General features: G+C 45.9%; 1 protein-coding gene across 3 annotated transcripts in view; it reads right to left on the minus strand.

The window, feature by feature from the left end:
* LOC144155365 (uncharacterized) overlaps positions 1-17,203 on the minus strand; it is a 205,452-nt gene that overhangs the window by 13,190 nt on the left and 175,059 nt on the right. For all 3 annotated transcript variants that reach the window (XM_077686737.1, XM_077686736.1, XM_077686735.1), the window contains one exon: positions 6,080-6,228. In XM_077686737.1, the coding sequence (XP_077542863.1) occupies positions 6,080-6,228 (149 nt within the window). The remainder of the gene's footprint in view (positions 1-6,079; positions 6,229-17,203) is intronic.

The raw sequence follows: 17,203 nt of genomic DNA on the forward strand, positions 1-17,203 counted from the left end.
GGGGAAACCATACACCGGAATAGCCCTTCGGGTATTGATCGTTTTATTTTATTTTGTGATTTGTCCCCACTATTATCTATGTAAATAGCTGTAGCCGCTATCCGTCTTTCTCTCCGCGCAAAACGGGTCATTTTACGCACGCGTCCTCCAGGGCTTTACAGGTACGGGGATTCCCGCCTGTTTGCGACTTTTTACGGTCGTATACGAAGAGGAGACAGCACCCGCTGACGACCACAGTGACGTCGGGTGCATGCCCGCCTGTTCTCATCGTCGACGGCACTCATCGAGCGCAGTCGAGCGTAAATAAAATAAAATTACTCAACGAATTAGGACAATGTTCGGGATAATTTATTTAACAACGACTACATTTAAATAACCAAAGACTAAACAAAGTTGGTCATTCCAGCTCAGAGCCCTAGACAGGATTATTGGTGCAGCTACAAAGATGCAAAGGCTGACCTTTATTATGGCGTCGGACGCTCATCTGGGGGGCATTACAGATCGGAATTACAGACCGACACTTTACTATTTTCTGCATACCTTCTTCGGCCATGTTCTGAGCAGTAAATGTGGCGTTTGGCGTGCGTGTGTGCGTGTGTTTGTGTGCGTGCGTGTGCGTGCGCGTGCGTGCGTGGTCGATAGATAGATAGATAGGTAGACAGACAGACAGACAGACAGACAGACAGACAGACAGACAGACAGACAGACAGATAGATAGATAGATAGATAGATAGATAGATAGATAGATAGATAGATAGATAGATAGATAGATAGATAGATAGATAGATAGATAGATAGATAGATAGATAGATAGATAGATAGATAGATAGATAGATAGATAGACAGACAGACACGCAGACAGACAGACAGACAGACAGACAGATAGATAGATAGATAGATAGATAGATAGATAGATAGATAGAGAGAGAGAGAGAGAGAGAGAGAGAGAGAGAGAGAGAGAGAGAGAGAGAGAGAGAGAGAGAGAGAGAGAGAGAGAGAGAGAGAGAGAGAGAGAGAGGGGGGGGGGGGGGGGGGGGGAGGGAAAGAGGGAGGGAGGGAGCAAAATACCCACGAGGATGAAATTCCTGGGCTGCAGTCCGCCCCGTAACCCAGATGTGGTTTCGGCTTATAAAACCCCAAATAAGCTTCGTGTGTGGGGCGACAACAGGGTGAGATAATTGAGACAACACGGTGAGTCAGACAGTTGCGCATAAGGAAGAGACAGTCAACATCGGATTCAATTAGCAGACGTAAAATGTACGCGCGTATCACTTATTTCTACATTCTTGATGGCCTTGTGCACCTACAGAGCAAGTTAATTACAAAATTAGGCTATTGAGACATGAGGCGCTGATTAGGGATGTTCAACTTTATCGAGTACGCCGATCCATTCTTCCCAGCTGCAAGATCATTTTTTAAATATCTTAATTTCCATAGTCCCCTTCAACTAATTCGTGGTAAACATAAACTTCATTCTCTCCTCTTTTTACTGACGTTTGAAACCTATATAATTTATCTGAAATATATTTAAGGCTGTGATAGGGGATCCTTTACCAACAGTTACTTCCCTTACGAAGCGACCCATTTACATACCCTGCATAAACTGCCGGTAAATATTGCCTGCTCTTGCAAGTTTGGAATAACAATTGATGCCACTCTTACTGTCAAATGCTAAGGCCAGAATTTTAATGTGTGAAAAATCAACGTATTTTGCAATAAAATTAATCAATGAATGGTTAGCATATATACCGACAACCTTGCCGTCATAGCCTTCTAAATTCCCGCGGCAGCCTTGTACGTAATGCAAAAAAAAGTGGTCGCGTATCTGCTCTTTTCGTTGCAAATGTCAAAACACGATGGTCTCTCGTCGACATTTACTAAGTAAATACCTCCCTTTGCGTTCCCACTCACCTCTCATGCTGTCCTCTTCCGTCGCTCTCCTCCCAAAGTAAACACACTAAAGGTTTGCTCAAGTCCATTTAAATTTACCGCGTTCCACTGCTCCAGGCCGGGTGCTTCGATGCCAGCGCTGCCGTGCGGCGGAGATGCGCGTGACTCGAGGCGCCCTACTTCAACGTTTATGGAACCACGTTTCTCTACTCCACGTGCGTTCCAAGCAGAACGTGGAACCTATCTAGTGGAACCTAACCTTTCGTAACTGTTGCCGCTTGATTCCTTAAAATGCCGCCAGAAGCTATAGTGGCGCGGGCGACAGCAGGCGACGGAATGAATTTTTTTTTCAGTGGATGTAGTATTTCATTTCGCAAAAATCAAGCATCTGTGAATTTTTTATAAAGGAACACTGAAAACATCGCTTATGTATTTTCTGCCTTATATTTGCGTAATGTCTTGTTCTTGTTCAACAATGTTGACACGCATGAACATTACACCGGACTTAAGCCCGTTGTACATGGAGCGATTTTCCCTGCGAATTCGCAGATGCGGCGCCGCTCGTGCGGCAGAACGACCTTTTTTCGTTGCTGCGGCAAAGTGTCAAAAGTTGGGAACGATCGAGCATCCCCGGCAAACCAACGTTACTAGAAGTAACGTTGCTTCTTAGGTGGTTCGGGTGAAAAGGAAAAGGAAGTGCACTGGGAATATTATTGAGCCCAACTGGGGGCTCACCTGCATACAACCCAGTGCGGTGGGGAGGGGGAGGAGGGGGATATAAAGATTAGAGAGGAGAAAGAAGGTGACAAAGAGATAGGTGGGCGAGTAGTGTAACGTTGCGGCAAACGCCGCTCGTGGGAGGCGGTAGAGGGGCCGGAACTTGTGGCCAATAGCAACACAGCTAGGGGAACGTCACGGCCACATCACGGCATCACCATTTGCACGCTTGGCAACCAGATGGTGTTGCTTGCATACGCGCGGCGTAAGTGCGGACGCACCAACACAAACATACGCGTGTTCACAACATGATGTCGCCATGTCGCGCGCCGTTTTCAACGAATGCGTAATCGGTGTCCGCGCATGTCGCGGACATCACAGCAGTTCGGAAGAAGTACATAAGAACCGAAGAAGTCCCGTCCGAGGTACACCAAAATGTACTAGGCACGCACAACAAGCGAACCCAGCGTTGCTTGCTGCGTTTGTCTTCTCTGCTATGTGTGCGTATATTGAAAAATAATTGGCGATTGTCAAATAAAACCGCTAATAAACTCATATTTACTGCAAAACAATCTGAAATAACTTCCCCAGAAAGTACGATAAAACAATTTTTTAACAGCACAACAAGCTTTGCTCGTGGCAGACCTAATTCGGTCTGCAAACAATGTGTTTCTGAAGCGCGAAAATCGCGACGTTCGCAGGCCATGTAACGACATTTCCAGCCATTGCGAACTTCGCAAGTGCGAATGTTCGTTCCACCGAATTCACAGGCGAAAAACGCACCATGTAGAACGGGCTTGAGTCGTTTAGATTTGGTTGGGAGTATATAAGACTATTCAGCAGGTTTTGTTTCACTTTCGCTGGGTGGCTGAATCGAGTCACAGACAGACAGACAAACAGACACACAGACTGATTAGAATTTCTGGGTTTAAGTAGCTCAAGAAAGACTATCGTCTTAATTAAAAATTCCATGAGGGGCGTGCATCTGCACGAGCGTCTTGGCAAGGAAACTCGATTGACTTGAATAATGTTCTCCGTCTGCCGTGAGGGAAAAGCGCGCCAGGCACGGGCGCTCTCACGCCATCGTCGAGTCAAGCACCCCTGTTCATATATGTTAGTGATCAAGATGCTTCAACAGCATAAAACACACGGTGTACCCCCAAGCATACAATTTGCCCATGTTCCTCCCAGTCACGATACCTGCCAATCAGGGAACGTTTGTTTTCCTCAATGAGGGTTATTCTTCCGGCTCCACACAGTCTAGGAAAACAGGCGGCGCAATAATATACGCTCAGTACATCGAGGAGCTCAGCTGCATCCGTATAACACAGGGTGAGCGAGAGAGGGCAGCAATTGTTCCTAGGAACGTTTTTTTTTTGTTTTGTTTTGTATTTTCAATTGGCCTCATTAGAACACCCCAGTCGTTTGAAGAGATGATTACCGCGCTGGTTTGTAGGTGCCGCAAGCAACTCCCTCGCCACGTTTATTCGACGACACCGTCGACGCCGGCGCACTGGTGGGCTCCGTGTGACTCTGGACCACGTGTCATGAAACCTGGCTATTGCTCACGCTGAGCAACGCGTGGCGGACGGTAGTGATGGGGATACCTGCTGATGAAGTTCGTTCTGGATTGATGATCCTAACGCTGTGCACCGTAGTAGGGACACTCGCTTTTACTGAATTATTTCCAATCGCCTGCGCGAGCTACGCAGGAACTTCCATCAAAAGTCGAGTTCTTCACTTCTACGCACTGCGTACGCTTGACTTTGCTGCAGAACGAACGTCAATTCTCATGCGACAGCATTGTGACGTTGCGTCCCGGAAGACCCCATAATTTCCTGATTCAATGGCGCACCGACGAGATTGGGGGATATGGGATGATTAGGGGTTGCAATACCCCCTCTTTTCTCAGGAGGTCAACCAACCCAGCACTCCTCCTCCTCTAACTGACCGCCTATGGTAACTAAGCGGCGATTATGTAGTCTGGGAAGATTGCGCTAATGGGCATTGTCAGACCAACTACACAAAAACAAACTATCCTGTTTTACAGTACCTAAAATTCTTTGAAAAGCTAAGAAAATTGTGGGAATTATAATGCGTCAGCATAGTTACGCCTTTTATGCATTTAGAAAACTTAGGTTTTCCAGTGGTTTTCATTGAAGGGAAACTGAACAAAACACCTGTTCATCGCGTGAGAGCGCTAAATTAAGCAGAACTTCGTGACTTCGTAACTTCATGAGCAGTTTCTTGTTTTTTTTTGTGTGTTTATGAGTTATTCGCGTAAATGCGCTGGATTAAATGCACCTGTGTTATTTCATTAATTCATTTTGCTTTATATTTACGAACTTTTTTTTATTTTTCGCTAACCTAGCGAGGGCGCCTGAATAGGTAGACTTCTTTTTGTTTCCTGCGACGAACAATGGTTCCGATATTTGGCTACGAATATCCACGTTGGGAGAATTTTTGTTTTGTTTGGTTACATTTTTGCCTTTTTACTGTTGCCTTGTTTTCTCTACATTAATACTCTTTCTACGCTTAAATCTGAGCTTTACTAATCACTTGTTTTTCTGCAGATACAAGTCGTTACTCTGTTCCAGTTCGGGAACTTGGCAAAGAATGTTTAGAAATTAAGAACTGGAGCACCAGCTTAAGTTTGATGTGATTATTGGTCTCAAGTTGTTATGAATGTTATTGCGTGTGTGTGCCCATGCGTGTTCGTGCATGTGCGCGCGTGCGTGCGCGGGCGCGTGCGCGTGTATGACTGGACTTGATGAACACTGACGATTTAATATGTGAAACAGGGCGCAATAAAATCGAAACTTTTAGTAATTTCATTCGACGTTTTGCTCGGAGTATGCCCTTCTTAAGAACTGATATATTGCAGCCCGGTAGCGAGAATAGACTGTTGGAATGAATGAAAGAATGAACGAATGAAATATTTAATCAGAACGCACATCAGAACGCAGACAAGAGAGAGTAGGAAATAAAGGTAAGTGTAGGCCAGAAAACAGAGGGGGACAACCATGGGCTCGTAAGTGTCCACTACAAGGAGACTGGGGGTCTATTCGATTCAGCCTGCACCTCTTGAACCAGTTCACAGCGGTGCAAAGCGGGTTCCGCCATCGGCGGAACCACACCTGCACATTTTTCGTCTGCTTCTGCACCTCCTCGGCAGGGAGTGCAGGCAAAGCCATCAAAACGTGCTGTACCCATCGGCACCACCGGTGAATCGAATGGCGCGGTTCAGGTGCCGCGAGCTGCACCGCTGAAACGAATGGCAAAGTGCGGCACCGCCTGAACTGGTTCACGCGGTGCAGGTGAAACGAATAGACCCTGGGAAGCACCGTAATTGGAAATCGAAGGCGTAACAAGTTCGCAATCTTTCGCATTACGATCCCCTACCGTTGGCAGGCATATTGCTGATTTTCTCTCTTGCACCGGTATGCAAGGTAATGGATGTGAAAATAAGTACCTTGATTTGAATCGGGCGATGCGAGTCTCGACGAGGAAGCCGTAGGTGATTTCTTCAGTTGCGTCGCCGCTTGCTCCTCCCGGCTTGTGCTTGAGCAGATACCGCGTGGCCTGGATCAGGTGCAGAGCTGAGGCCCCCAAGGCGAGGCTCTGGAAAAGCAGGTCGAAATGATTTGCACAGTTGACAACATGGCTGACTTCTTGACATCCAAGTTGCATCGCCGACGGGGTCAACTTTGCTTGTATATAAGTGACTGCCAAAGCACGGAATATGTCATTTAATTGGACACACACGTATTGTTCCCCAGCCTGCAAATTTTCTGGTGCTTTCAGGTAATTTCTAGGGTCACCGAGAGAAGAACTAAAACGAGAAGGCCCACATAAAGCAACTGCCACAGAGTATCACACCTACTTCAAAAAAAGCGTGCACAGGTACACCGAGTGCAAACATGACATCTATTTTGAGGTTCATAATGTGCTGCCTCTCTGGCACACTTTCCGACCACCTACCTGCGTATAAAAAAGTTGAATCTATTGATTCTGCAGCCGTAATTGTGCACACTTAGGCGGTATCAAAAAATGGGCATTGTAGTGTGTAGTTTACACAAAATTCTAGAGTGCATCAGTTAAATGCAGTGTATGGCAGGCAAAACACCCCAGACCAAATTTTGTGTGTTGAACTCGCACTACCGTGCCTATTCTGGTGTAACAATGTGGGCCCATCTAAAAAAAATAGCAACTTGAAGTTACAATCCTAATATTCCCCTGGGTTTTCTTTACCATAATGCACTTGAATGACCAATTTCCTCGATCCAAGCCAATGGCGAGGCCCAACATACAATTTTACCCGCAAAATGTGCTCCGGTGTTCTGAGCTCAGTAGTGTCATACCTGAGAATATATTTTGAGTTCAATCGCATGCTCAGCGTCGTTACTTAAATTTTCCCCCTTGAACTATGTTATTGAAGACCCGGGTGCACTGTGGGGAAACAGATCCTCGGAAGTTTTCACACTACATTCTGAGACAATCCTGTGCTTCAGCTTCACCGCAACGCACTCAACTGACCAGTACGTGCAGCGCTAACAATGAAATTTCGGTGAATTACGATGTCAAGCGCACCATTTGACTAAAAAAAAAGCGATCTGCGCTGTACCACAGCGCAATAACGAACGTCACGCTTGTATTGCGTTCTGCCACAGCGCAAACCGAACTTCAAGTTGGAAGTTGGAAGTTTTAACTTTATTTTGTTCTTTGTGAAGCGCAAGAGCAAGCGTAGACAAAAGGCCACCAGGCCTGACGAGTTCTCAGCTCTCTTTACAGTTGGGAAGCAGTTTGGAAGCCATTAGCCAACTTAAAATAGGCGCGTAAAACACAGCAATACAAAACATGAGTTCATCTTTACACACGTCCTATACACAAAGAAACACCAACTTACAAGTTCTGCAACGCACAATGAAAGTTTGTGACTGCATGTGCAGCACCATACCCACTTGAGTAAAAAATGAGCATAACTAGTCTCATGAACAAGATAGCGCCTTGAAAATACAAAGACACCCAGAGACATTAGGGGAGTTCTTGCTTACATTAAATTAAGTATTTCTTAATTAACATATTTTGAGAAAAATATTTTAGATTTCTCATATTCATTCGCTGAAGAAAACAGGTAAACAGCTGCATACACCTGAAATCGCATACCCTGTTGGTCATAATTTGTGAGAGTTTTGGCTACTGTTCTTTTTTTTTTTTTTTGAGTGCTCAGGTACTATTTAGTTTCCTGTATTTCATGAAGGGGGTGGTTAAACGGTTTAGGTGTATATACTGAAGCAGACGAAAATAGTATATTTGTTTCAATTTTAGGATTCTGTATCTTTCAAATAGCGGGTGAGAGAGAGAGAGAGAGAGAGAGAGAGAGAGAGAGAGAGAGAGAGAGAGAGAGAGAGAGAGAGAGAGAGAGAGAGAGAGAGAGAGAGAGAGAGAGAGAGAGAGAGAGAGAATGAACAGATAAATCGGCTTGTCATGATAGCCGTCTATTGGACGTACAGCTTTCATCTGGAGCAGCAAGAGCTTATAGTTTGCACCAGCTGTAGTGCCTGCAGGACAATATACAATACGAGAATTTGAAATAGAAAAGTGCGTAATACATCGCAAACTTCAACCAAGGAGGCAATAAATTTGCGGTTCTGTATAAGCAACCAACTGTTCCACTTAATGCATAAATTAGCTTCGAAACTTGAACATTCCAGGACAGGTTTTAATTGAACCAAACGCCAAAAGATTTGACTTGTTTAACCAGTAGTAAATTTGTGTTTTCGAACTATACATTTACACCTTCCCGAAAAGTTAATCGGCCTAAAGATTATTAAGTAAGTTTATGACAAGTTTAGACTCATTTTGTTATTTCCTAGCCACCCAGCTAGCTTGTTTAAATAACAATTTACCTTCATTTCGGGCTCTGTAGAAGTCATGGCAGTAAAGAAACATTGGTATCGTGTGCATAGATAAGGTTCGATAACTCAGGTATGTTAGAAATCATTTATATATAACATGAATAAAAGTGGCCCGAGAACTGAACTTTGCGGAACACCCCAGTTGACAACTAAATTACCGATAAGGACATCATTAACTCCTACATTAACTTCCAAGCTACAGCTCGGACGCTATAATTCTCAAGCTGTTTTAGAAGAATGTCGGGCTTCATACAATCAAAGGCTTTAAGAAAATCCCAGAATAGGCCCAGTGTTTATACACGGCACTCAATGTTTTCTATAATTTTGTTTTTTATGGTAAGCAATGCTTGTTCCGTACTGTGAATTAGATATAACGTTAAATTTAATTTAAAATATTCGTATGCTCGATATCGTAATTCACCGAGACGTCATTGTTAACTGCGTGTATTGGTCAATTGAGTACGTTGCAGTGAAGTTGAACCTCGGGATTGTCTTCGTAGTTAGGAACATTTATTCGCATAAATTTCAGGATAAGGGTATCTGTTCAGCCTTCCTAGTCCAGGAGGCCGCGATTCCGCGCTGCTTCCGGGGCTCTGGTCACGACAGCTTGCTGTTGCTCCGCCGATGATTTTGTCAGCGCGGTCTCCCATTGCTCAGCGGAAAGGGGTGGGGGGAGAGGAGGGGGGATCAAGATTAGACTAGGTGGTAGGTTGTGATGAGGAGGCCACAGTGCTGGAGTGTATGAAGCCAAAAGCATTACGCGAAATTTTCTTGGAGATTATATGTATTTAATGCGTATTGAATGCGTTTGTGCACCGAGATCAGCTCACCACAGAAATCACTGAGGCGTACAACATGAAAAGAAGTGGCGAGCGGTGTATCAGCATGCCTTTACTTCATTTATATGAGATAGAGGTTTAATTTTTGACCGCGGGCTATCATAGAACAAGTCCTTTCTTCAGACGCACATGTTGTTGGTGTTTGGCTCGCGGTCACATGAGTGGAAAGTTGTTAATTTTTAAGCTGCTCGCGGTTCTAAAAACTTTCATTTGCGAGCCAGTGCTGTGGCCTCTCTACTTTCTTTTTGTCGTGTCCATGTCGGTTTTAATCATTACCAACTAGACCAATTTTACGTGGTGGTACCGGTCTCGTCTGCATCATCAGCAAAGGGACAAATCATGGCCGGAAGCTCCAGTGTACTGCCGATAAAGTGCGAGACACACGCAACGCAGCGAAGCGACCTGCTTCAGAGGAAGAAGGTTCCCCCAGCAAGCTCCCGACAACGTAAAAGGCAGTGCGAGCCGCTGCTGAGCGAGCACGGCGAGTTGCAGCGAGGCGAAGTACTTACATGCCCGCCCAGACACCGGCGAGCAGACAAGCGGTAAACACAGCGGTGCAGAGCAGGGCAACCGGGAGATATATGAGAGCGACAAGAAGAGCAAAGGCAGCTCCGAAAGCCGCCAGTAGCAACACTGCATGCAGCGACACAACACAGCGACACACTCAGCGACAAGTAATTCTTTCGCATTTAGATGTCATAAGAATTGCTTTTATGCTCGCATAGCTTTTTTTTGTAGTGCATACTATACTCAGGTCAAGATACCAAATACGACAATAGGTAATCTGTTCGTGCTGATGGTTACACCTTATCATGAATTTAGGGTTTCACTCTGATGTCCTCAACTCGTGTGTCTTCTCCACAACGCACCTCAATGACCAATCATTACGATCAAAGAAACCAAATAGGCCAACGAGAAGGTTCAACATGCAAGTTGTCTGGTAAAATGTAGTTAGCGCTGTGAGTTAACGCAGTGGAAGATACGGCGTTTCACATGGCGTTATGCCACAGCGCAGTTACATTTTTTTATTAAAATAGTAAGTCGGGCACCCTTAATCGTCATATTTGTCCCCTAGAAAGTAGCGATTGTTTATTGAGGCGCATTGAGTCGAATGTTCCACATGTCAGACATTCAGAACACCCTCTTAATTTTTTCTTGTTGTAAATAAATTGTATATACATTATTTATAAAATAAGATAGCCTGCGCGCCGTACAACAGATTGGGAAAGAAACACGCGCCTCGTTTCAAACACAGATAAGACAGTTGGGCGCGGCTAGACTCTTGGAATAAAACACAATTAAACAAAGCAGAAGGTATGGTTCGTGGCAATATACACACACTGCATGCTCTGACTATCTTTATTCAGTGACTGAAGTACGTACGTACGTAGAAGAGGCAAGCATATGTGTTAAGAATTAAGAGAGAGTGGACATTCACAGCCTGAATTTTCACTGGTAATAACTGATTGGTACATAGGTGTGACTAAACGAGGCCACAAAAGAATACAGAATAACTTGTGATCTTGTTCCTTGTTTTTAAAGACTATAGTCTTTCTTGGCCTATTTAGACGAGAATAGTTTGGTCTATCTGTCGGTCCCTCGATTAGCCGCCGGGCCGAAAGAATTCTTGAACGAGACGTTTATATAGGCAATACATTTTCAGAATACCAAATCTGGTATTACCTCATACGTCATACTTATCAACAATGTTCCCCAAAAAGGAAACGTTAGGCATATATTAGGCAAAACATGAAGACATGAGTGACAGCAGCGGTGTTATTTTAATTAACAATAGACGTAAACATAAGTTTTGCGATAACAAACAAAAAACGCTTAAAAAACAATACCAACGACAAAATACAAAAAGGGCTCCTCTCTAGTTTCGAGCTCGTGGCTTGAGCACTAAGCCCAAGAGTAACAATGGGTCCCTACAGATGACGCGTCAGCAGTGCGAATAAAGCAAAATGTAATTGAGTTGAGGAGAGAGAAATATATATTTTTATTTGTCGGGGAAACCTCCATTACGTGTATAATGGGAGGACCGAGGAAGGGGGGAAAACAGCGTGGGAGAGAGAAAAGAGGAGACATTTACGGGGCAGCGGCGGCAGAAGACCACCGTCTTTCGACGACATTTGGAGAGAAGTGAGCAGATACGCGGTCAATTTTCTCGTTGTAAGGCTGATACAGCCATGGTATACCCATGCGGCCATACGGACCACACGTTCTCACGTGTAGCTTTGGAAAGGCGTATAGGCGGCATTCACAGGAAAAGTGCGAATTCGGCGGATGCTGGAGTGTGCAACTGTGACCGACTGAGGTCACTTCAATAGACTTGCCCAATCATGCCGTTACGGTGCGGAGGACATTTCAGCCGAATGCCATTTTTTCTTCAACGACAGGAAGCTCACAATTACTGCTAAAATAGCCGTATAACGCGTTTATGCGTCATGCAGCAAGAATTTTTGTGATTTGCCGGATTTTTTGTGCACTTTTGGTGACATCAAATGCCGCCTTGGCATTGTCAGAGTCCTTCAATGCTTTACTGGTCACGAAACTGCTCCGTAACTCAATGGGAGAGCTTCATATGCTGCGTTTGGCCGCCGCGTGGTAGCGCCACCCTCTCACTGAGGTCACTTCTCGGGCGGCGCTGCGCTGGCTCGAACGGCGGAGCCGCGGCGAGTTGTGTTTGTTTAATGCGGGAAAAAAATGTAACGTGCATATCGCGCTCTCGTGATGCGAATTAAGTAGTGCAACGACGATGCCGAACACGTGTTGCGTCCCGGGATGTCGTTCCTTGTACAACGACACCACAGAAAATGTTTCCTTGTTCTGTTGACCGAGCGACGGGCAGCTGCGTGAGAATTGGAGGCGCGCCATTCCAAGGCAAGCAACGGGAGATTTCAGCTTCGATTATAAGTGGGCGACAGTGTGTGAAATGCACTGTGTGTGAGAATGTAAAAAGCATTGTACCATTTTGAGAGCATCGTGGACCTAGAATTGTCCAAGGCTAACTTAAAGGGACACTGAAGTGAATTTGTCAAGCTCCCGTTTTTGCTTGCACTGCGTAGACTGGCTCAAATTAGCACACTTTTCATCGTTTATCCGGTTGACAAATCGGTAATTATTTTACAAAGCGCGAAAGAAGAAAAACTACCATGCGCGGTTTGCGGCGGCCGCACCAACTAAGGCTGTGACGTTGAGAGGAGGGGCACCGTGATTGGACGATGCCCAAGGTTAGCAATCACACAAGTTTCGGTTTCGGTTTCGGTTCTGTAAAACATAACCAATGGCTTTGTTGGATGGGCATTCTCAATATCTCAGTAATCATCGTACCGCGCTTCTGCCATGTTGTCGGCTGTAAAATGCACAAGATAAGCCTCCCAGGACGGCTTGTAGTCGTAGCATTCACTAGCCGAGACCTACGCAGTGCATGAACGCCCTCCGCGTACCCGCAGACGCCCAAATGTCATGCGCTTTTCCCCCATATTTGGAGCTTGCCTCCCTCATGCCTGTATCGTAAAAAGCGTGTTCGCACCAGGCCAAGGGTCTGTTCATTCTGGCCTGTGCCCACTGCCTGCAAGCAGTCGGTGCTTATGGCAACAGCACGCCAACGAGAACTCGCTAGCGCGCCAGTGCCAGCCTGCGCGCGTTTTGTAAACTAGTTCGTGTAGCCATGAACGTTGCGGCCCCAAAAAAGGTGAACTCAATATAGAAAACATCGGCGGAAAACAAAAAAGCTAACTTAGAAAAAAAAAAGCACGTACCCGCGGGGATTCGAACTCGTGACTCGCAAAACATTTGGGGAGAATTACTAGCGCCCCAGACTGCTAGGCCACGGAGCGGGACGCGAATGCCTTGCTAATATAGGGTATATATTGTACAATCGGTTTACACTTTTATTTAGTTTTGGCATTTCAAGCCGCTTATGTGACTATTTGTTGTTCTGCGATCGTGCAGTAAGCGTCGCCCGAGTTTCCACAGTAGCTCACGTCTAGCAATTGCATTTCGTAGACGGAAAAGCGTTCGCAGATGCGTAGTCGTGCTGCTGACCGCTGTGCTTGTTCGCCCAGCGCAAAAAAGTGCTTCCGCGCTCTAGTTTTACGCTGTACGGTAAAAATATCAGTTGATTTTATTTGCTTAGTACCAATATTGACTTCGCTGACTCTTCTCCCGCCTTCAAGAGGCCTTATATTTTCCTACTGGCGTACCAGTCAGAGAAGCGTCGCATGTGCAGCGCTTGTGTGAAGCGACCTTGACTTGGAGCTAGATACAGTGTACAAACAAACCAAGTAAAGAAAGGCACATTCTTCCATTCACAAACGTGTCCTGGCTTCGTTTCAACTAAGCGAACGAATTGCGACCAAGCAATTTTTTTTTTTAACCTCCTTGATTGCGACGACCCGCCGGCGGCCGGCGGACGAAACGCTGGGCCGACTGACTCTGTCGGCCGGGGAGCCGTGCAGTAGCGCAGCCGTGGCGCAGCCAATTGCCAGCTCATCCCCTCCTGACGTCACACGAAAACGCCACAGAAAATGGGCGAGCGTAAAGAGAGGAGGACAGCGTTTTCGAATTAGTTTTTCTACTAAATAAAATCGCGGAAACGCGCCTAGAGTGGTCGAAACATGGCCTGGGGACTCCGGACTACAATTTGCGCTAGTAATCCCGCAATGTTTACATATCACTTCAGTGTCCCTTTAAAGCCGGATTTTTGTCATATAAGTCAAGTTGTAGCGGTGCTTCATCACCTGTTTGCAAACTTGTATACCTTGCGCTCAGGCTCGTGTATAAAAAAGCTTTGGGACGTCCTTGTGCTTTTACTTTTCACATTTTCGCGAATTATCCCTTAGGGTTCGTTTTGTTTGTTTTGTAACCGCGCGTGGCCGATTCCGGTTTCTGATCTGGCGTTTCAACCGGAGCGCCCATTTGCTCTGTTTGTCGTACGTCCCGCCGGGCAATATTGTTTGATACGGAAAGGGTGCCACCTTGTCGCCAACTTTATTTTTTGTTTCTTCGACTATGTTCTCGATCCTATTTCCATGGATCTGAAATTAATAACGTTCCGAGAGTAATGCATGCATAGCAAACGCCGCGCAACTCACTTTATCGACGTTCATCTGTGCACGTCACACTGCGGACTGCTTCTTCGACATTTGTGTTTCATTCTAGTCTTTTGTAGTGCAGGAGATCGCTAGCTCGCTGCGTTCAGAAAAGCTTTGCTTCGTTCTTGGCTACGTGGAAATATTCTGTTTTCTCCGTGTGCTGCACATCGCAACGCGAAAAAATAAATTTTTGTACGCTAGACCACGCTCTTTTGTCTCCCTTCGTAACATTGAAATTTTTTGTTGCGTGTGATAAAATCAGTTTTATTGTTCTTTTTTCTCTTCCTGTTTTTGCAAGTATTGCAAAGCGTGGATGCAGAAAGACACATGGTGCAACATATATCTCTTCGTGTTTTGATCCTTCGCGTTTCTGCAGCGTTTTTAGATGTTCTCAAGTATGTACCCACTCATCGAAACGACAATACTATTGGGCTATCTCTTAGCGTTCTGTTCATTCCAGAGCAATCAACGGATTCATTAAGCGTAGTCTGAACGACGCGTACTTGGTTTGTTTCAGTTTTTTAGATACGACTGCATCTCATTCACTCGCCTTGTCCCTCCATACGGCGTTGTCCGTCCACACCCCTCCCCCTACACTATAAAAAAAATAATAGTTAGCGGCGCCCGGTTCCGATCCCACGACCCTGTGGGGGGGGGACGCGAGGGACGCTCTTCCCACTGCGCCACAAAACCGCGACATCATCAAATGCTACGAACGCGCCCTATATCCTTGACTCATTCAAACTACGTCAAGATGCTACTGATACAACGCATGATGGGACAATGATTAACACTTTCAATAAAAGAAAAGAAGCTCCCACTTACAGCAACAATGATGGAGTAAAGGTCGTTGCGACAGTGAAGCCCCAAGCATACCACTTAAGGAGATTGACCAAGATTGGCCAATAAAACATAATAATAATCATAAAACATAATAATCATACGCGTTCCCGACACGTTTCACGCGATTTCAGAATCAATCCAACGGAAACACCAAGTGAACCCCACGATGCGTCGCATCTACACAGGGTTCCCCTCGCGGGGAGGTGGGCGCAATTTTTATTGTATTATCGATAGGCCCGCAGCAGTCCGTGACTACACAGCTACCGTATACGTGGTAATTAGAACTTTGCTGTAAGAAAAGAAGCAATATAGATTTAAAAATCCGTAAACACGACGGCGCAGCGCTTGTGCGAGAGCACACAGAAGCCGTTGCCGTTCGCGGCCGAAGTCTACGGTAATTTACTTCGAAAAATAAAACCCCATTGAAGGCAGGTGATATACACAATGACTGGACTATTCATCGCTATCTACTACGAAAAAAAAACACACTTAATCAGCGCGCAGACACCAAAAGCAGCAAGCGTTTGCGCGCCAAGAGCTGGCCAATACGCCGCACGCGCGTCGGCTGGATGACCTTCGTGCGGCGGTGGCGCCTGTAGTGGCACGCGCGGTCCGTATATGAAACGAGCGCCGAAGTTTCGTGACCAGTAAAGCATTGAAGGACTCTGGCATTGTCTATTCTTCGTCGATGTCGACACTTTTCTCTACTTCATGTTGCGCGAAGTGTTTTATTTTAAATAATGCAGATAGCGCCTTCGTGTTGCAGAGTCCCTTTAATAAGAATAAATGCGGCACAATAGTCATTCTCAGAACAGTTCTCAATCAATTCAGAGAAACGTTTCGACGTTCGGCTTTAGTTTTATGACTATAAATAACTAAGTGGTCGTTTGAGCTGCAGAAAAAAAAATCAAGTGCCGAACCATTCATATGGCGGCTGATTGCCCAGCAGAGCTGTTTCGGTACCATTGGGTTTCACACGTTCACGAAACAAAACGTCCCAGGACAACTAGTAAGCGCATGGGGTTTGGCAATTCGAAAGCACGGATGTCCACTTAAACGCCTGGGTGGCCTTGCTTCCGCCTCTCATTGTCGAGTGGCTTTGTAATCTTGCCGCTTGAGACGCATTTCTTTGCTTTGCTTTGCGATCTGCCTCAATGACTTAGAATGTCTTCGATCAGTCTACTACGCAGTGCGCAAATACCTGATGACGAAGGACGAAATAACGTCTCTGTCTGTCTGTCTGTCTGTCTGTCTGTCTGTCTGTCTGTCTGTCTGTCTGTCTGTCTGTCTGTCTGTCTGTCTGTCTGTCTGTCGGTCTGTCTGTCGGTCTGTCTGTCTCATGGGAGAGTTGTCGACGATGGCGAACTTCGCTGCTTGTTCATGCGTTATTTTGGCCGCGTTCTTCGCCCCCTCTCCCACTGATCTGCGGTGTGCTGGCGTGGACGGCCACATCTCAACACTGCCGAGTTTAAGCTCGGGCTATGGAACGCCCTTGCTATGGAATGTCTCGTGCTGTAAAACCTTTTCTCCGCGCCCTCGCTCCGTACCTGGTTTCCTGTACGTCGCATTCCCAGCTGGGGTACCTCCCCTCCTCCAAGAACGCATACAGGTGCTAGGGGTAAACAGACACGCTGTAAAACAAACGCCTCGTCGCTAAGTTCGGGACACATACGGGAGGAAGCTGCAGTGCAGTGCATACGTGTGGCGCAATGGACACAGGGACAGAGATGTGGTACAAATGTGTTCGCCGACACTATTTGCTGCGTATGCTGTGGTTATCAATCCATCAGTGGTGGGAGAAGCGTCGAAGTTTTTCACAGTTTATGGGAACTCTTCAAAACAAGGAGAAATCAGGTAGAGATGGAGTAAAGCGGCTTTGATGCTGCCTCAGAGCATG

This window comes from Haemaphysalis longicornis, unplaced genomic scaffold (genome assembly GCF_048455015.1).
Source record: "Haemaphysalis longicornis isolate Haplotype H1 unplaced genomic scaffold, Haemaphysalis longicornis Haplotype H1 scaffold_1, whole genome shotgun sequence".
Classification (NCBI taxonomy): Eukaryota; Metazoa; Arthropoda; class Arachnida; order Ixodida; family Ixodidae; genus Haemaphysalis; species Haemaphysalis longicornis.